The sequence below is a fragment of the Solanum verrucosum genome, unplaced genomic scaffold (genome assembly GCF_900185275.1).
Source record: "Solanum verrucosum unplaced genomic scaffold, falcon-dt-bn FXZP01000120.1, whole genome shotgun sequence".
Classification (NCBI taxonomy): Eukaryota; Viridiplantae; Streptophyta; class Magnoliopsida; order Solanales; family Solanaceae; genus Solanum; species Solanum verrucosum.
Genome location: NW_026020714.1, coordinates 1,538,354 through 1,556,588, shown reverse-complemented (window position 1 = coordinate 1,556,588; position 18,235 = coordinate 1,538,354). Strand labels below are relative to the sequence as shown.

General features: G+C 30.7%; 3 protein-coding genes across 3 annotated transcripts in view; all 3 read left to right on the top strand.

The window, feature by feature from the left end:
- LOC125812549 (calcium-dependent protein kinase 8-like) overlaps positions 1–18,235 on the top strand; it is a 198,285-nt gene that overhangs the window by 150,824 nt on the left and 29,226 nt on the right. The gene's annotated exons all lie outside the window — the stretch shown is intronic.
- Positions 6,459–6,812, top strand: LOC125812514 (photosystem II 5 kDa protein, chloroplastic-like). The gene has a single exon (XM_049491989.1). The coding sequence runs from the start codon at positions 6,459–6,461 to the stop codon at positions 6,810–6,812; it is 354 nt and encodes a 117-aa protein (XP_049347946.1).
- Positions 8,271–18,235, top strand: part of LOC125812513 (DNA repair protein XRCC2 homolog) — a 102,673-nt gene continuing 92,708 nt past the window's right edge. The window contains exons 1-2 of the mRNA XM_049491988.1: positions 8,271–8,460; positions 9,656–9,803. Of these exons, the coding sequence (XP_049347945.1) occupies positions 8,275–8,460; positions 9,656–9,803 (334 nt within the window). The 5' untranslated portion in view covers positions 8,271–8,274. The remainder of the gene's footprint in view (positions 8,461–9,655; positions 9,804–18,235) is intronic.

Here is an 18,235-nt window from a genome sequence, read left to right as displayed (position 1 = left end):
TTCTAATTTATGTGTTGTTTTGAATCTTTGATATTGTTTATAATTGATGAGTTGCAATAAAATCTAATAACATATAGTTGGACTTCTTAGAATAAAGAAATATCAATCATATTCAAATTACTATAAAGAAGAAAATTATTGAGGAAGAAAATTTGAGGTTGGAGAGGCCAAATTTTATATACTTTTGGCGAAGTTAAGATGAAAGTCAGACATTTGAATATACTTCCGTATGTGTAAAGGTACTCATTTTCTTAACAGATTTATAATATTTTATTAATATAGAAAAAAAAATTCAAATTTTGTAAATGTATAGGTACTCATTTTCTTTGTTTCTCACTCTTCTATATATAATAAAAAAATAATACTGTTTCATTTTCATACAAATATTTTTAATAATGCGTAAAAGTTATTATTTTAAAATCTTAATTAGTTATTATAATAAGTATACTTTTATTTTTTACAGTAAAAAGTAAAAAGGAAAAGCATAATATTATTAATTATTAATCATTAAAAGGGAAAGAACGGAAAACTGTAAATAATGGAAACATTTGCCGTTCATCCAAATAGTAATACATAATTAGATTAATTAATAATTAGTTATAATTTAATATTCACAATTTTTTATTTATAAACAATCAATATTAATAATTGTTTTTATTGATTTCAAATGAAATTTAAGATATGTGGGTTGTGCAACGAGATTTTATTATAAAGGTGTTAATTTTTATTTGTCCATCTTGCAGATTTCCTCAATTAGATATTTAAGTTATATACATTTTACATACGTACGGACTCTATTTTGTGGGTAATTATCATTTTTTATATAAAATATTTAAACTAACTTTTCACAACTAATTATCATTCTTTATAAATTGTTAAATAATAATAATAATAATAATAATATTTTATAATATATATATATATATATTTATATGTATAATAGGAGAGGTGTGTGTTATTTCTTTTTTTGGGGGGGAAGTTTTCATAGTTATATTAATAATTAATAAGAATTTATTTATTATTTTCAGTAATAAATAAAATTATTATTATTATTTGTTAATAAAAATGTGAAAACTTCCCAAAAATTATTATTATTATTTTTTGGCAAATTTTATGTTCTTTATATAGTATTTATTTAAATTCAAAGATAAAAATTCAAATTTGGACGTCAACCAATTTCTATACTTATTTTTTGGTATAGTTTTATATTGCAACTATAAAAATATAAAAAAAGAATGAAAGATAAAGTTTATTAAAATTAGTGTACAAATAAATATAAATTTTACTAAATATAATTAGTTTTTAAAATTTTGAATTTGAACGGGAAGTTACCATTGATCTTTTAAAATTTGAATCGAAAACTAACTCTATACTAGATAAAGCCAAATTTTAATCTATATTTTCCTATATAAACTAATTTTCCATCAAAATTTTTATTTTATTCTCTACATATAAAAATATAAAAAAAAAAATTGAAAGATAAAGTATTTTAAAATTAGTTTACAGATAAAGATAAATTTTATTATATATAATTAATTTTTTTAATTTTGAATTTGAATGGGAAGTTACCATTGACTTTTTAAAATTTGAATCGAAAACTAACTCTATACTAGATAAAGTCAAATTTCAATTTATTTTTTCCTTCCATCAAATATTTTAATTTTATTCTCTAAATATAAAAATATATTAAAAAAAATTGAAACATGAAGTTTATTAAAATTAGCTTACTGATAAAGATAAATTTTACTAAATATAATTATTTTTTTGAATTTTGAATTTGAATGGGAAGTTACCATTGATTTTTTAAAATTTGAATCGTAAACTAACTCTATACTAGATAAAGCTAAATTTCAATCTATTTTTTCCTATATAAAGTAATTATTCATCAAATGTTTTTCATAAAAAAATCTAAAACAAAAAAATAACATAAAAAACTGATTTATAATAATTCAAAATACCGTCAAACATGCACAATATAACCAAAATTTTAATTGAAATCATATTGTCAAACTGATCCTAAATATTTGCTCCATTTTGCTCCTCCTTTATAGCAAACAGTTCATGTCTCTCTTTTTATAGCGTATATTATATTAAGAGGAAATAATTATAGGCAACTAAATCAATAGACTCTTTGACTTTCAGTTTGAGTATTTCCTCAACCTACTAATAATTAATTATAATTAGTAGTCTTAAAATAAGTTTTAACACTACAATTTAACTATCACTTACTACACACAAAAAATAATTTATCATTGAATTAAAAAAAATTAAATTAAAATATAAAATAAAAATAAAAGAGATAATGTTAGTTCAATTGAGGATTTTGAGTAGTCAAGTGCCTCCTTATTATTTCAAATTTTACTTTAAATTACTAAATCGATTGAGCGTATTTATTAATTTTAATTTTGTGTAAAAAGAAAATGTATGACTAAGGTTATTTAAGTGGAGTGATAAACAGGCTGAGAAAATGATCAACAAATATTTTATTATTATTTTCATTATATAAATTTTTTAATTTAACATTTTTTAAATACTATGTTTTTAATTAAATTCCTATCATGCTTAAATTTTTTTATGTAATATTTTTATAATATTAATTTTAGATTTTAAAGTTGATGTATATTCTTTGTAACTTGAGAATTTTATGATAAAGTTGTATCATATTTGATCTTTTTTCATAAATTATAAGTGTTTAAGATGTGTCAAGAAGTACGGAAAAACTTGCTTTGCAAATCATCTCATAAATATACAATAATAACTCATACGTTAATAGGTTTCACTCATTGATATACTAATTTACATTAAAAAATTTGAACACATGATGTATAACATAATTACTTTCTTTAATATTATCCGCGCAACGCGCGGGTACATATACTAGTAAATATATAAAATTTATTCAAATTTAAAATTTAAAACTATTTATTTAACGTCAATTAAAAATTAACTTTTAAATTAATTATTAGCACGGGCTCTTCATCACTAGTATATAATATAATAAGCGGGAATAGAGAGGACGTTGGGGTCGACACGTGTTCCTTTTTCCTTCTGGCCAAAAAAAGACTATACAGGCAGGAGGTCAACCTGTAAAAAAAAAGGGGGACCCATATTTTACTATTGAAGGATGAGTGTTTCTTTTAAATTTCTTTTACCATACTAAATAATTGTATAAAATATTATAAATCACGATAATTAATTACTTAAATATTTAAAAGATATAAAAATATATAAAAGATTTGATTGACTCTTCAAATTTTACCGGTGACGCATAAATTCGGACAAATGAAATAATATATATTATTTAAAAATTTCTTAGAAAGTACTATAAATTACAGTAATTAACAACTAGAAATATTTCAAAGACAAAAAAAATTGATTGAATCTCAAAAAAATAATTTAGTACTACACGTGTTCCTTTTTCCTTCTTGCCAAAAAAAAACCTCATTATAATTTTTTTTCGTAATAACAAAATTTTTTATTAAATGTCACTTGCATTTTGCAGTAAACAACAAATAATGCAAAAAAGAGGGGAAAATTGTTGAAAAAAATATAAAAAAGGTTTAATTGTCCTTTCAATGCTTTTTTTACTGTTGACCCCCTGAATTTTTACATCTGACGCGCCTAATTTGAGTGTATTTCACGCATTTTGCCAGGTAGGATCCGAGTGTTTTTTTGTTTAAGTTTCGGATAGTTAAAGTGCCTATTTGTGCATTATGAAAGTTGGAGGTCAAAGTTAAAATTTGAAGTCAAGTTTAGGGGTCAATATATGTATTATGCCTTTAATTATCATATATTAATAATCCATCACAAAATGGAACTTGTGATGAATTTTTCCAGTCACAAATTTTACCCAGTTTGGATGGTGTTACGTATTGTTTCGTATTGTATTATTTTAATGAATATCACTTTTGAATAGATTGTATTCCGTCAATTGCAGAGAGAGAGGAGGAGGAATAGGAGGGGAGAGAGGCGAGTATTGAGAGAAATTTGCTATAACACTTTAACTTTAACTATGAATTATAACTCTTTTAACGTATAGTAAATACATATCACAAGTTTATCTTACATACTATATAATTTTTCATAAAGAAGAATAAGATTATTAAATAATAAGTAAAAACAAAATGAGAAGAAAACACTAAGGTAACATCATGATCACGTTAAATCAGCGGTTATGAGACTTTTCGTTATTAACTAACGATGAATTTGAACGATACGCTACAATAAAATTTGAATAATAATCAAAACAAACATAACATTTAAACTAACAATACAATACTAATCAGTAACAACCATCCATACAAGGCTGAAGAAAACATGATATGACACCACCCAAAATTAGTTAACATAGAAAAGTTTTCTTCATGACTCATTAATATAAAAAAAAATGGTTTGTAAAGTTGTCTTCATTATTATTATTAGCAAATTTCCAATATTGTGTTGAATATTCTAATATTGGACCTTTTTTTTTTCCACACGTTTTTGCTATATCAAACTTTAATTTGGTATCATAAATTTTCTTTCTCCAATTAATGACAAAGAAGACTTTAAGTCAACTAATTGCATAGAATTCTTTATCTTGAAAGTGTTGCCACTACTTAGTCAATGAGTCCAAACAAAGAAGTGAATTTCTAACTTACATAAAAAATTAAAATAAAAACTCATGTGGTGTTCTAATTTTGTTGTCCCATTAAGTAACATTGTTATAAAAATTTCTCGAATATTTAATCATGACTGAAATTTTAACGAATTTTAATATGTCTTTTAGATATGTATAACTGAGCATAGACTTATAAAAAAAAAAATCAAAATAGTGTTAGGAGTTGAGTTCCAGATCGAAGTCTGGATCGGGATCAGAATTGAAAATTGAGTCACTGATCAGAATCGAGGCGTATCGGCAATTTGGTTCTAAGTTGGGTCGAGATCATAGTCGGGACCCGGATCAGGAGTTGGTCTCCTTTTAAGGTCAAGAGTCAGATTCTCGGTCAAAACTGGATAGTGAGGTGGAAAAAGAATTTTGATATTATAATTTAACACCCGCACAAAGCTTGACTAACTTACTAGTACTCATTAATACCAAGAAAATTATTTTGGACCCTTTTTTTTCCACACGTTATTGTTTCAATTGTTATATCACTATTTAATTTGATATCATAAATTTTCTTTTTCCAAATAATGACAAAAGAAGACTTTAAGTCAACTAATGGCATAGAATTCTTTACCATGGAAGTGTTGCCACTACTTATAAGTCAAGGAAATAGACTAGACTAGTTGCAAAAAGTCCAAACAAAGAAGTGAATTTTTAACTTGAATATAAAAGTTTCATGGAGTATTCTAATTTTGTTGTCCCATTTAGGTAATATTTGCTTTAGCTTGTTTTTTTTGTTTTTTATGAGTATTGATATGAGGTAATACATACGTCTTACGTTGTATAATACAAATGAGCTCGAGCGTATCTCATGTGAATTATCATGTAGAATGTATGTGTCTACTTATTCAATTTTATATAAGTTGAAACACATATTTATTATGCACAACTATTTTTTTTATGAATATTCAGAATGAGCCAATACACATGTCCTAGTGGCATAATACAAATCAGTTCAGATGTATTTTATGTGAATTGTTATGTAGGATACATGTGTCTATTTGTTCAATTTTATACAAATTTAAATATCTTTTTATGTACAACCAAAATTGAATGACATAAATACTAATTGAGAACAAATTTAAAAACATATTTATAATTTATATCTTATTCTTACTTCAAGTTTGTTGTGGAACGTCAAAAAAAAAAGACTACAGTGTCAAATATTTATTTAATCCATACAGGATTCAATCTCTTTAAGTGACATAATAATCATACTTGATATATTTTTAATGGTATAAATTATAATAGTATTATTTTTTCCAAAGGATTGCATAAAAAGAAATTATTGATTGTATAACTATTGATTTAGTTGTAAGGACATAAGTGTTAAACTCATAAAATTTCAATCATATATATATCGTAGAAATAACATCTAGTAGAAATACAAAAAAGAATATATGCAACTAAAATAATATGATCCGATTCTTCTCAAATCACATGCATAACGAGAATTTAATTAACAAATTTTTAATCGTTTTATATAATGCTACACCCAACGATTCCATCACGGATCATAAAATTAACCTAACTAGAACAACCAAACAATTTAAAATTATTATAAAAAAAAAAGATTTTTAATACAAATGGATTCTTCTAGCACAATTCATACAAAAGAAGAATCAAGAAGCCAATCATATTCACAAGTTTAATTACTTGACACCACAAATTTAATAGATAAGGTTTTTGATTGATCAAATGGATCCTTCTAGCACAATTCATATGCAACTTTAAATAACACAAAAATATAATTATCAACCATTATAACGTTATTGTGCTACACCAAAAAAGTGACAAAAACTATACACTAATGGCTTCTTTACTAACGTCATCTCCATTTCTAGTCCATATCGAAGGATTCAACTACAGAAGAACCAGGAACGAAGGGCTTTCCCCCCTTTCCACGCATTCAAAAAGCAATAAGAGAAGAGTGCTAAAAGTTAATGCCTTCAATAAGGATGAAAAAATTGTGACAAAAAAAGAGGAAAAAAAGAGCAATGGATCAAGAAGGGAATTGGCTTTTGCCTTAATGGCAATAGTTGCAACAAGTTCATTTACAAGTGTTGTTATGGCTGAGGAACCAAAGGCAGGGACACTTGAGGCAAAGAAGAAGTATGCACCTATTTGTGTCACAATGGCAACTGCTAGAATATGTCACAAGTGAAATTTAGATGCGGATTCGGGATTTAAGTTTAATACGTTTCAAATTTTATGATTTTTAGTAATGAACTTGTTGTAATCATGTTAAAATTACAAGTTCAGGTCTAATATAGTTTGTATTGGAAGTTATGAATTCGTAGTCGAAAGGTTATAGTCGCCCCTAGTGAAAGCATTGTAAATTACATTTTTATGTGTAAGTTTCGTGTGAATCATAAAAAGAGATTTTTCAGTCTCAAAATACTTGTTAGGTTAATATTTATGGTGTATCTTTTTTAGTACATTGATATGGATATGTTAATATTTATGGTGTATCTTTTTTACTAGATTGATATGGATTGTTATCTATAACTTCTAGCATATTTTGTATACTTTTTGAGTATTTAACTTTAAATTTTAAAATAATATTTATTTTTTTTCTAAAAATTAGTTAATGAACTCGAAAAGTAATTTATGACAAATATTTTGAGCGACAGGTGAAAGGAATAATTAGATATTTTCTCATTTGAAAATACTTCATAAGTATTTTTTCTATCTCAATTTATGTGATGGTATCATGCGTTTAGATTTTGCGAGTCAAATAAATTGCTTTATTTATTTTATATTACTCGTCCACTTTTCTTTTTACACGCATCTTGCTAAGAAATCATAAATAAAAAAGACATTTTTACTAATTTCCCCTTTTTAACTCTTTTTAATATACTTTATTTATGTATCATATCTATCAATACTAAGATCAATAAATTGATTAACTTTTATCTAGACTTTACAATATTTATATTTTCGGATTAACTTTAAGGGAAAAACAGAAAAAAATAGATTTATTTTGTTTTAATTTTGATAAATTGACAAATATTTTTAGTGATGTAGATACATACGATAACAATAACAACATACTTAGTGAAATTCCACAAAGTGAAGTCTAGAGAGAGTAATATATATACACAGATCTTACTACTAACCCGTGAAGGTAGAGAGACTATTTTCGAAAGACCCTCGATTCAAATGCAACAAATTCAGGTACTAACCTTCTATCCTCACTCTCCTATCTAAGGTCATACCCTCAATAACGTGAAATTAAGTCATATCCTATCTTATCACCTCTCTTCAACACTTTTTAGCCTGCATTTGCCTCTACTTACCCTGTATAACCAACCTCTTGCATCTCCTCATCGGTGCATTTATGTAATGTGGATACATAATAATATGAAATCAAGGGAGCATTTTTTTATCCCAGCTATTATAGACTTTTAAATTTAAAAAAAAGTGAAATAATTAAAAATGATTTTTTATAACCATTTATAAGTTAAAAAAATAAAATGAAAATTTCATAATATTGTAAAATTAATTATTTCTAATAAAAAAGACTTATTAATTAATTTATTTATTTTAAAAAATCTTTTACTCTTGTAGAGCTGGTACTCTGTCTTCCTTTTCCGTTTTCGGCTCCGAGCAAACTAAGAGTAGAAATGGCGTCGTCGGCGAGAGAATGGATTGAAGCAGACGAAACGGCGAAGCAATTTCTCACTAGGGTTTTCTCAGAGAGACCTTTTCTACCATTACCTCCACCTCTTCATCGCATTCCTCTCCGTCCCGGCAATGTTGTCGAAATCGTCGGTCCTTCTCCTTCTTCAAAAACTCGCATTCTTATGCAGGCAAGTCACATGTAACAAAAACTCTATTTATTAATTTTTCTTCTTCATTTCTGTTCAGCTACATTTTATAGATGCGAATTCATAATATTGAATCAGTGATTTAATGTGCATATAGGGAGAGTTAAACACTCTTAATGTATTCAGCTTTTTTGAGTTTCTTATCTGAATGAACGATCAAGTGTGCGAGTTTTCTATCTGAACTATCCCTATCTATGTATTAAAACACAATTCAACTAGTAGGAGTGTGAGCTTCACAAACTGAAATATCTCATTGTTCAGGTAGGAAAAATAAACGATTGATAGTTGAAATGTATTTTGATAAGTAATTGGTTATAGTTTAGGTAGGAAATGCACAGACCTGATATAGGTCTGAAACTCAAAAAATTGGGATACGTTAGGTGCATTTTTTACCATTTTCTTTTGCTTTGTGGACTCTCACATTTTGTAGTGTTACCAATATTAATCAATAACCTGTCTATTTAGGGTCGGATGTTTTAGAAGTATGCATTCTATGCGACCATTTTTCTCCATATGGGTCTATTTCAGCACCATGGGTGTGGCCTAGTGGTCAAGTTCATTTTTTCCTATCTATCTCAGCTTTGGTGGATAAAATTACCCGGTTTTGTCCCTAGTGGGAGTGGTAGGTGCCGAAAGCTGGCCCGGACACCACGGTTGTCAACATATAATACTATGGGTCTATTTTCATACCAGTACTATCTGGGAATTTGGAAAATTTTCAGTTAAAACTGGAAGAAGATTATATGAAGTTAGAGTTGAGAAAATTTTATGGAAGTCCTTATTGTGGAAAAGATTTTGGGATGGAAATTGACGATTTGAAAAGCTTCACTTGAAATACACATTCATACCTGTGATACCACTGTTTCAATTTTCAGTTGAAGTCACCCAGAATGACAAGACCAAACTGAGTTTATGCAAATAATGAAATAATACTTCATGGCCAAAGGGAAAATAATTTATCCTGCAAATAAGGAGGCCTCAAAAACTCACACTTATTCACACTCTCCATGGACATACAAGTCCCTAACTTGATTAAATAAAGTCCCGGCAAATATAAAAAATGTAACTGTAGATTTTAAAAAAAAATCACGAAAGCATTAATCCCAACTAGATGGTATCACATATATTATGTCTCTCAAATAATAAGCTTAATGTGATTCTTTTTGGTTCATGCTAGGCTGCTATTAATTGTATTTTGCCTAAGGAGTGGAAAGGTGTAAACTATGGAGGCTTGGAGCGATTAGTTATGTTTGTTGACCTGGATTGTCGTTTTGATGTATTAAGCCTTTCACGATTACTGAAGCAGCGGATCATTCAAGCAAATGGTAGATATTTATTCTTGAGCTTGTTTATTTTGTATTTTGGAATTTCATGATGTTTAGAATATGGAGGCTCAAATTTTATAGTTTAGTCAATTGCTGGAAATGTATGGCTAATTTGTGTTTTCCTGGAACCATATTGTTGATATGGTAATATGGTTTCAAAACTCTCTTTTGTTACTTACACAAAAGACTCTCTTTTTGTTTTCTTTGTTCAGTTAATCAAAGTGTTTATTGATATTACACCAAATTGGTTGTTGTCTTTACCTAATGTATTAAGAACACACATAAGCCTCCCAGAAATGTTGCCAATCATCTATGCATACAAAGTAGACAAAAAGTCAACTCTTGTAACAATGAAGCATCTACCCCTTCGAAAGTTTTTGTTGACAGTGAGAGACTGTTGATCAGCAATTCAGTTGAATCAAATGAAAAGATTCATCACCGTTGAGGATTCCGTACATCTCTCATTATCTGAATGAATTTTTTTTTGAGAATGATCTCTCATCATCCATTATTGAAAGAACTTTTGTGTAGTCCCTTGTACTGCTTGTTTTGTCTAGTTTTCTAATTACATAAACTGCTATAATAGTAATAGCCATAGTAATATTGCAATAACATATTTTGATTTTAGAATCAATTTTGAAATAGCACTTAAAATATAACATGTTCGTGTGTTGAGTCTATCAACCCAATACTTGTTTTGAGTTGATGAGCCAATTGGGTGTTAATAAAAGTCAGTAACCATTCAACAACAACAACATACCCAATGCGATCCCATAAGTGGGGTGTACACAAACCTTACCCCTACCTTGTGAGAGGTGGAGAGGCTGTTATCGATAGACACCTGGCTCAAGAAAAGCATTTTCAAGAAAGGTTCATTAACCATTCTGTTTTTGAATTGAGAGTTGACTTAATTTTCTCAGTTTTGCCTGAGTTAACATGACTTTTTAATAGTGATTGCACACTATGTTTTTATGTTTTTGCAATATTGTTGATATGCTTTGTGATTTTGTGTGGTCCATCGTAATATTGCATTTTTACACAAGGGTGTTCTGATAAGTGGAGGAGATAAATCAAGGTTGTGTCTAAGTTCTCTAACACGAAAGAACTGAACTCATGGGTGCTGTTAATTGATTCATTGTAACTGAATATTGGGTGTAATGTATTAGGTAAGTATTTGAAAATGTCGTTCTTGACGTTACAGACTGACAATATTGACAAGCTGGTTGAAGAGAATGGAAATGTTTGATTTTGGTGTTGGAATGATTGGAACTCATTATTATCCTTCAGGAAAATGATGCAATTCATTATACTACTGTTAGAATATTTATACAATCCTATTAGAATAAAAATAGGTTTATACAATCCTAGTAGAATAGGAATAGATTTATACAATCCTATTTAGAATAGAATAGGAATAGAAAATAGTATCCTACTTGGTAAAGGATTGTATTGTAGTGTCTATAAATATGGTCTCAATGTAATAATGTAGACACAACAACAATTCAATAATGTTTTTCTCCTATATTTCTCATATGGTATCAGAGCCTCTACAATGTAATGGCAGATACATTAGAGTAATCGCCTGGGTCGGAGACAAGAAATCTACTATTATTATTCCAGAACAATTACAACAGAGGCTGGGGAATTTTCCCTAGCTGTAATGTTTGTTCTGTTTGGATAGAAAGGAATAGAAGATGTTTGATGGGATTTCAACTCCCATCTCAGTTCTTAAGGGTAGAGTCCGAGCAACATAGATATATTATTATCCATATGAGTCACATCTTTCAACTTTGAAAAGTGAAGCTTATTCTTTTCTCAATGTACTCTATCAAGTAGTAATATTTTTTTATAACAAGGAAATCCCGAGGACTTGTTGGAGCAGAGTTTGAAACTCGATGTAAAATGAGTGTTCTTCTACCCTTCTCCACTTTAATACTAGCCTTTTGTGAGTTGCAGGGTTCGAACACGTGACACACATCTAATCCATACATCATACATTGTGATCTTACCCCTCACTAGGGCAATTATTGTGTTAATAGTGACAAAAGAAGATAGTCTGCCAATCACATAAATAAACAGAAGTATCAAATCATCACGAAGATAAGAATCAGCGAAAACAGGAAAAGATCTGACACAACAATTGGGCATAAATAAAATCGGGAGAACCCCACAATGAAAACTGTCATGAAACATCCATAAAAATAAAAACACATTACGTTTAAGTAGAAAATAGACGCTCAGATCACAACACGTTAAAGTGAAATGAAATATAGATGTGAAGAATACCCAATTCGCAGAAGAATGGCAGTAATAATAAGAGACGCATCCAGCAACGGCCGCAATAGCTCCAAAGGGGGAAGCGAGGATCAGCAAAATTTGACTTGGAATCGCCTCTAAATGCTACGGGTGCAGCCTTGGCTAGCTTCCTCAACAACGCTGTCATTTTCTCTCTCTCTATCTCTCTCTCTCTCGTCTCTTCTCTACCTGGGAAGAAAAGGTTTAGGATTTTATGAATTGTGAAATGAGTGTTGAGTTCTTTATTATGCTGAATCTAGAAAATGTCATAAATGTTCCCCAACTATGTTGGAGTAGATGTAGCACTTAAATATATACTTATCGAATTTAGTCATTTTAACTACTTAAAATTGAGCAACTTTCACATATAGTAAACACAAAATTCATATTTGTATGATACAACAAATTTTGCATAATTGCGCTTTATAGCAAACATAAATATGTATATTTCGCTATACATATACAAAAGAAAGCAGTTGTATAATATGTTTTGGTATACATATACAAAAAGATCAATTGTATAAAGTGAGAAAGGCGAGTGAGCGAGCGAGATCTGGGAGAGTGGCGAGCGAGATCTGGGAGAGGGGAGAGAGGGAAACGAAAATATATGTATATATACAATTTTCACGCATTTTATACATTTGCGTTTTTGTATAAAGTGAGAGAGGCGAGCGAGAGAGCGATATCTGGGAGAGTGGCGAGCGAGATCTAGGAGAGGGGAGAGAGGGGAACGAAAATATATGTATATATACAATTTCTCTCGCTTTATACAAACACAAACGCATTTTATACAATTTGCGTTTTTTGTATAAAGTGAGAGAGGTGAGTGAGAGAGCGAGATCTGGGAGAGTGGCGAGAGGGGAACGAAAATATATGTATATATACAATTTTCTCTCGCTTTATACAAACACAAACGCACTTTATACACTTGCGTTTGTATAAAAAATGAGAGAGACGAGGGAGAGAACGAGAGTGGCGAGCGAGATTCACCAGGAGAGGTGAAATAACAACAGTTTATTATGGGGTACAATTAAATCAAACTATATTTATAGCATTTAATTTGAATTAATAGTTTGCTATTATATACAATTTTCCCTTTAAAATTTCATCAAATTTGGTTTTTTAATTATAATTAGCAGTTTTAGTCCCTTAACTATACATACACTTATTGATTTTTGTCCTTTGTGCATTCGAAAACATATCAGATTTAGTATATGTCTATTTTTTTTATATAAATAGCTTAGGTTTATATTAATGGAATTCATGCCTCCATGAAATTAAATTTTTAACCTATTTTAAGTTTTCTCTCTCCTCGCTATTTTTTTGTCAAATTACTTTTGAAAAAAGAATCTTAACCTCAATGATTCAAAATAAAATTATTGAAGAAAGAAGATATAAGTCCTGATTTTCTCGTAAATTTTATTTTGAATCGTTGAGGTTAAGTCTTTTTTCATAAGAGTAATTTGAAGAAAACGTAGCAGAGAGAGATACACGACTAAAAATATGGGATAAGAATTTAACTTCATGGAGGCATGGGTTCTATTAATATAAATCCAAGTTATTTCTATTAAAAATATAAACAGAGATCAAACTTGATGAGTTTTGTTAATACTTAAAAGACTAAAATCGGTAAGTGTATAGTTAAGGGACCAAACTTGATAAAACTTGGAATAGTTCAAGGACTAAATTCAGTAAGTGTAAGTTAAGGGACTATTTTAGACCTACTACAATAGTTTAGGGACCATTTGTGGCATTTTCACATGTTGAAACCTTGATTAAGTTAAAGGACTATTTTAGACCTACTGCCCGTGGTTCACACTCACCCAGAAGTGGTGGACCACAGTACCCTTCATGGTCGTGGACCACCACACGAGCCGTGGGAAGGCTCAGGGAGGCTATGCAGAAACCACCCGAGCTCAGGCCTCAGACTACGGACACCACCAGGGGCCATGATCTTGATGACGGGCCATAGGAGGGTCCGTCGTCCTGAGCCAGTAGACCCCTAACCCAAGTGAAGAACCACGGTGGCCTTCACAGTCCGTGGTCCTTCACACGGGCCATGGTAGGGCTCGTGAATGGACTACCCCCAGAACTAGTAGCACTGTCCAAGAACCACAACCCACTTGACGGGCCGTGGTCCCCACAACGGATTGTCAGTGGCGTTGTGGTAGGCCTCCGTCAGCTCTTAAGTCAGGGTCATTTAGGTCTTTTTCCTATTCATTGGGGACCTTAAACTACATCGTTTAATGCCTAAAATACGTCGTTTTACTTGATATAAGTCTAATAACTTAGTTAGACGTACCCAATATCCTCATTCTCCAAAAATCATCCAAACTTGGAGCAAAAAGAAGAGAAAAAATCGACCAAACTTCCCAAGAACAAGCAACAATGTTCTTCAAGGTTCAGCCCTGAATCCAAAGGATTTCTCCGTGAATTTCGTCACCATGTATGTGGGATTTTACTAGTGGATTCCTTTCATCCACTAGGTCCCTAGAATTCAGTCAGATTCTTGATTCTCCATATCTTTTTAGACCTAGGGTTTCTAAAACCTTGGAAAATTGTTGTGATTTGGCTGTTATAGTACTCTTAATCGAAATATCATGTTTTCTTGGAAACGTTGCTTAATTTCTTGCATGAAATTTAGAACCCTAGTTTGTATGAATTATTTTAGTTCATGAATTATACTTTCTAGGTCAGTTAAACATATAACCATGCTTCAATTTTCAAATGTTACATTGTTAGTACCTAAATGTTGCATTCTCAGATTTGCATGTCAGAATATTGAGCTATCTAGTATTTCAGTTATGTTATGTGAGATACATATTCAGTTGGGAGTAGGTTTAGCACCGAGTTGGACTAGGGATTAGCATACCCTCATAGTCCCAAAACTACGTGCCCCCATAGGTTTATAAGTCCCCTCCGTTGGGCATCATATTTAGTGATCACGCCAGTCAGGCCTTTATACCCTTGGCAAGGTATATTGGGTCCTCTCGATGGGGCGTATACATCGAACTCCACGATTAGCTCATGTGGTTTTATGTCGGTTAATAGTAGCTCCCACATTCAAACTCTTAGTGCATTTGACAAGGTTTCAACTTTTATATCAGTTTACAGTTCAACATGCTTTCTTCATGATTAGCACTTGGTCATTGCATTCAGTTCAGTTCATTTCAGTTATACTCCAGTACATAACTATATCTTGTTCCAAATTATACCATTGCTTAGTTATACTTTGTTCAGTTCACATATATTTGTTTAGATTAATATTTATATCCTGCATGCTCAGTACATTCCAAGTACTGATGTAGGTTTATTGTACTTAGCATCCAGATCACGCATAGATCGTTCTCAGTCTGTATTCAGCAGCTTTAGTGGTGAGTGCTCATATTTCGAGGACAACAGGCATGTTTTTCATTTCAGTCTGTACTTTCAGTCTTCAATTTTGTTAGAGTTAGATGGGGAATGTCCTAGCAACTCTAATCAGTTAGAGGATTTTTAGATGTAGTAATGTATCAGTTTAACTTGTTAAGTTTATCTTTCAGCCGTATTGAACTCTTAGTAAGTTTTGATAAATTCAGATTAGTTGGGTATTCCCCACTTTCAGTCATCTACTAATTTAGCTTCCGCATAGTATATGCTTTACTCAGATATGTTATAGTATGCTTATTATATGCCAGACACAGGGTTAGGTTGGGGTCACTCGTGATCCTAGGTCCCGTGTTTCGTCAAGGGGGTAGCCTCGGCGCGTGACACTTAATATATTCGTCTCCACTTATATAATTCTTAGTTTGCATAAACATGTGGTTTTAGATGATAATTTGAAAGTTTAAATTATCTAAAAATAATTTTTTGAAAAAAAAATGTAAAACTTGACTTATAGATTTATATTTTGTAAAAGAAAAAACTCATCTTTTTAAATTTTATAAAAATGATTCTTGCTCGACATGAAGAGATTATTTGTACCATCTAAAGAATTATATTAAAGAATAGTTAGTACTACTGCTGTTGACTAGAGTATCTTTATAAAATTATGCGTATATAGAAATTTGTTAACAAAAATAAATTACCAATTTTCAAAAAAAATAATTGTAAACACAAAAATTTATTTATAAAAGAAACATGCGGATATGTGATTTATCAATGCGATGGTTTTTTTAGTTCAATACTGGAGCTACCAGCTCCTTTTTATTCCATGTCATAAGTTTGTACAAAATAGGCAATAAAGCCCAGAAAATGAAACAAACAACAAGACTAGAATGGCTTAATCCACTAAAAGACCCTGCCTGCCTTTATAAGCAACACCCTAAAAAATAGGGTTACCAAATCGATCTCCTTCATATTTTGGTCTATGTCTCCTCTTGGAGTTCTTTCCAATTCTACCTTTCTCTTCCTTTTGCTATGGATCATCAACACTTCATCTTGAATGTCTTGATAACTATCTTTCTCGGCTCGCAGAGGTTGTCTCCTTTTACATATTGATGTTCTTTCGTTCTAGCTTTGAACTCTAACTTACTGTTTCTATTTTTAGAAATATTATCATGTGGATGTGGTGAATACCATGGTGGTTCTGATAGAGGTGTCTTGTTTGTTGATTGAGCTCGCAATTCTTTGTAAGTGGTGCTTCTCCTTTTCCGCTTTTCCTGTTCTGTTGTCACACCTCTAATTGCCTCTTCTTCAGCTAAAGTGGCAGTGGAGATACCAAGATATTCATGTTCTTTTTTCCTTGTAGAGTTCTTTTTCAACACTGATCTATGAATATCAATCTGACTTTTGGGCCCTTATTTTTTGCTAGAGAAACTTTTTGTAAGCTAACATAGTTATAGTTTAGACTAGGTAGCTTAGTGCTCACAACTATGCATGCCTAGTAATGGCAAAAAGACTTTATGCATATATCATAGTTGTGAGATTTGTCAATGGTCGTTCCTTTGTAATTATGCTTGCTCATATGTTGTTACAAACTTTTAATCTTTCTTGTTTTAATCCGTAGTGTTGATATCTCTGATTTGTCTGTGTTTAAAATCTTTTTGAACTCCACTGTAACTGTTAAAAATTGTGCCATTATGTTATCTCATGTTTTTCATATGTCTTATTTGCCAACTTGTTTGCAAATTGATTTGTTTCCCCGAAAACATGTTTAATTTTTGCATGTAATTCTTCTAGTAGTTTCTGAATTTCCTTCATCTCTTATGTGTGTTGTCATTGTACTCTCCATTCTTTCCTAATCTTTTTTTAAGCTTAGTGAATCTGTTTCTATAATCCTAATTTCAACCTCCATGATATCTCCTGCTCCTATTCTTTGTGCCTCTGGATTGCCTCTACTTGCCCCATCAGTGTTGCAATCTATCCAACCCGATTACAGTCTCTTCCATGCTATAGTATGATAATGCAACTTTGGTTTGTATCTCTTTAGCACCGCTAGAAATTTATCCCAGTTTTGCGGAAATCTAATCCATGGGTATACAGTCTTGACCAGTTTGATGATAGTGTCTTGACATTGTTGTTATAATGTCTCATAAGATATCTCTTTTTCGTGTCTTCTAGCATTCCTTCTTTTCCATAATTCCCAATCCAGTATGGATGAGATAGCCTGGTAGACAACTTTCAATTTCAGCTTGATCGAAGCCTCCAACCACTTTGTGATTATATGTTGTAGTTAACCCTCTATTTTGATACCTACTGTTATGCCCCAAGTCCCATTGAGACGGACAGGCACACGATGCCCTAAAGGCTTGAGAGAACCAACTTATGACTTGTTCTTATCGTACATACAACTATGATAACTATAAATCTTTGATAAGTATATGTCAAGTACCTTGATAAAAGACCAACGTAGATAGGCCCATAATAAATGTACATGCTAGGCCGTTGAAGCCTTAATTACTAGAAACAAGACATAACCACACTTTACTTTGACATTTAGTCCTCAAAGCCTCTAAAATATAGACAGTTAGCTTATAACAGGACATGACCCCATCATACCCCTTAACTAATATATAATTTCAAATATATACTAGATACTCAGAAAAGCCCTGGAGCTCACCAAAGGTCGTTGAGTATCCTATGCTTATATTGAAAGATTTTATTAGCTTGAGTACATGTACCTGTGGCATGAAAATAGCATCCCCCAAGAGGGACGT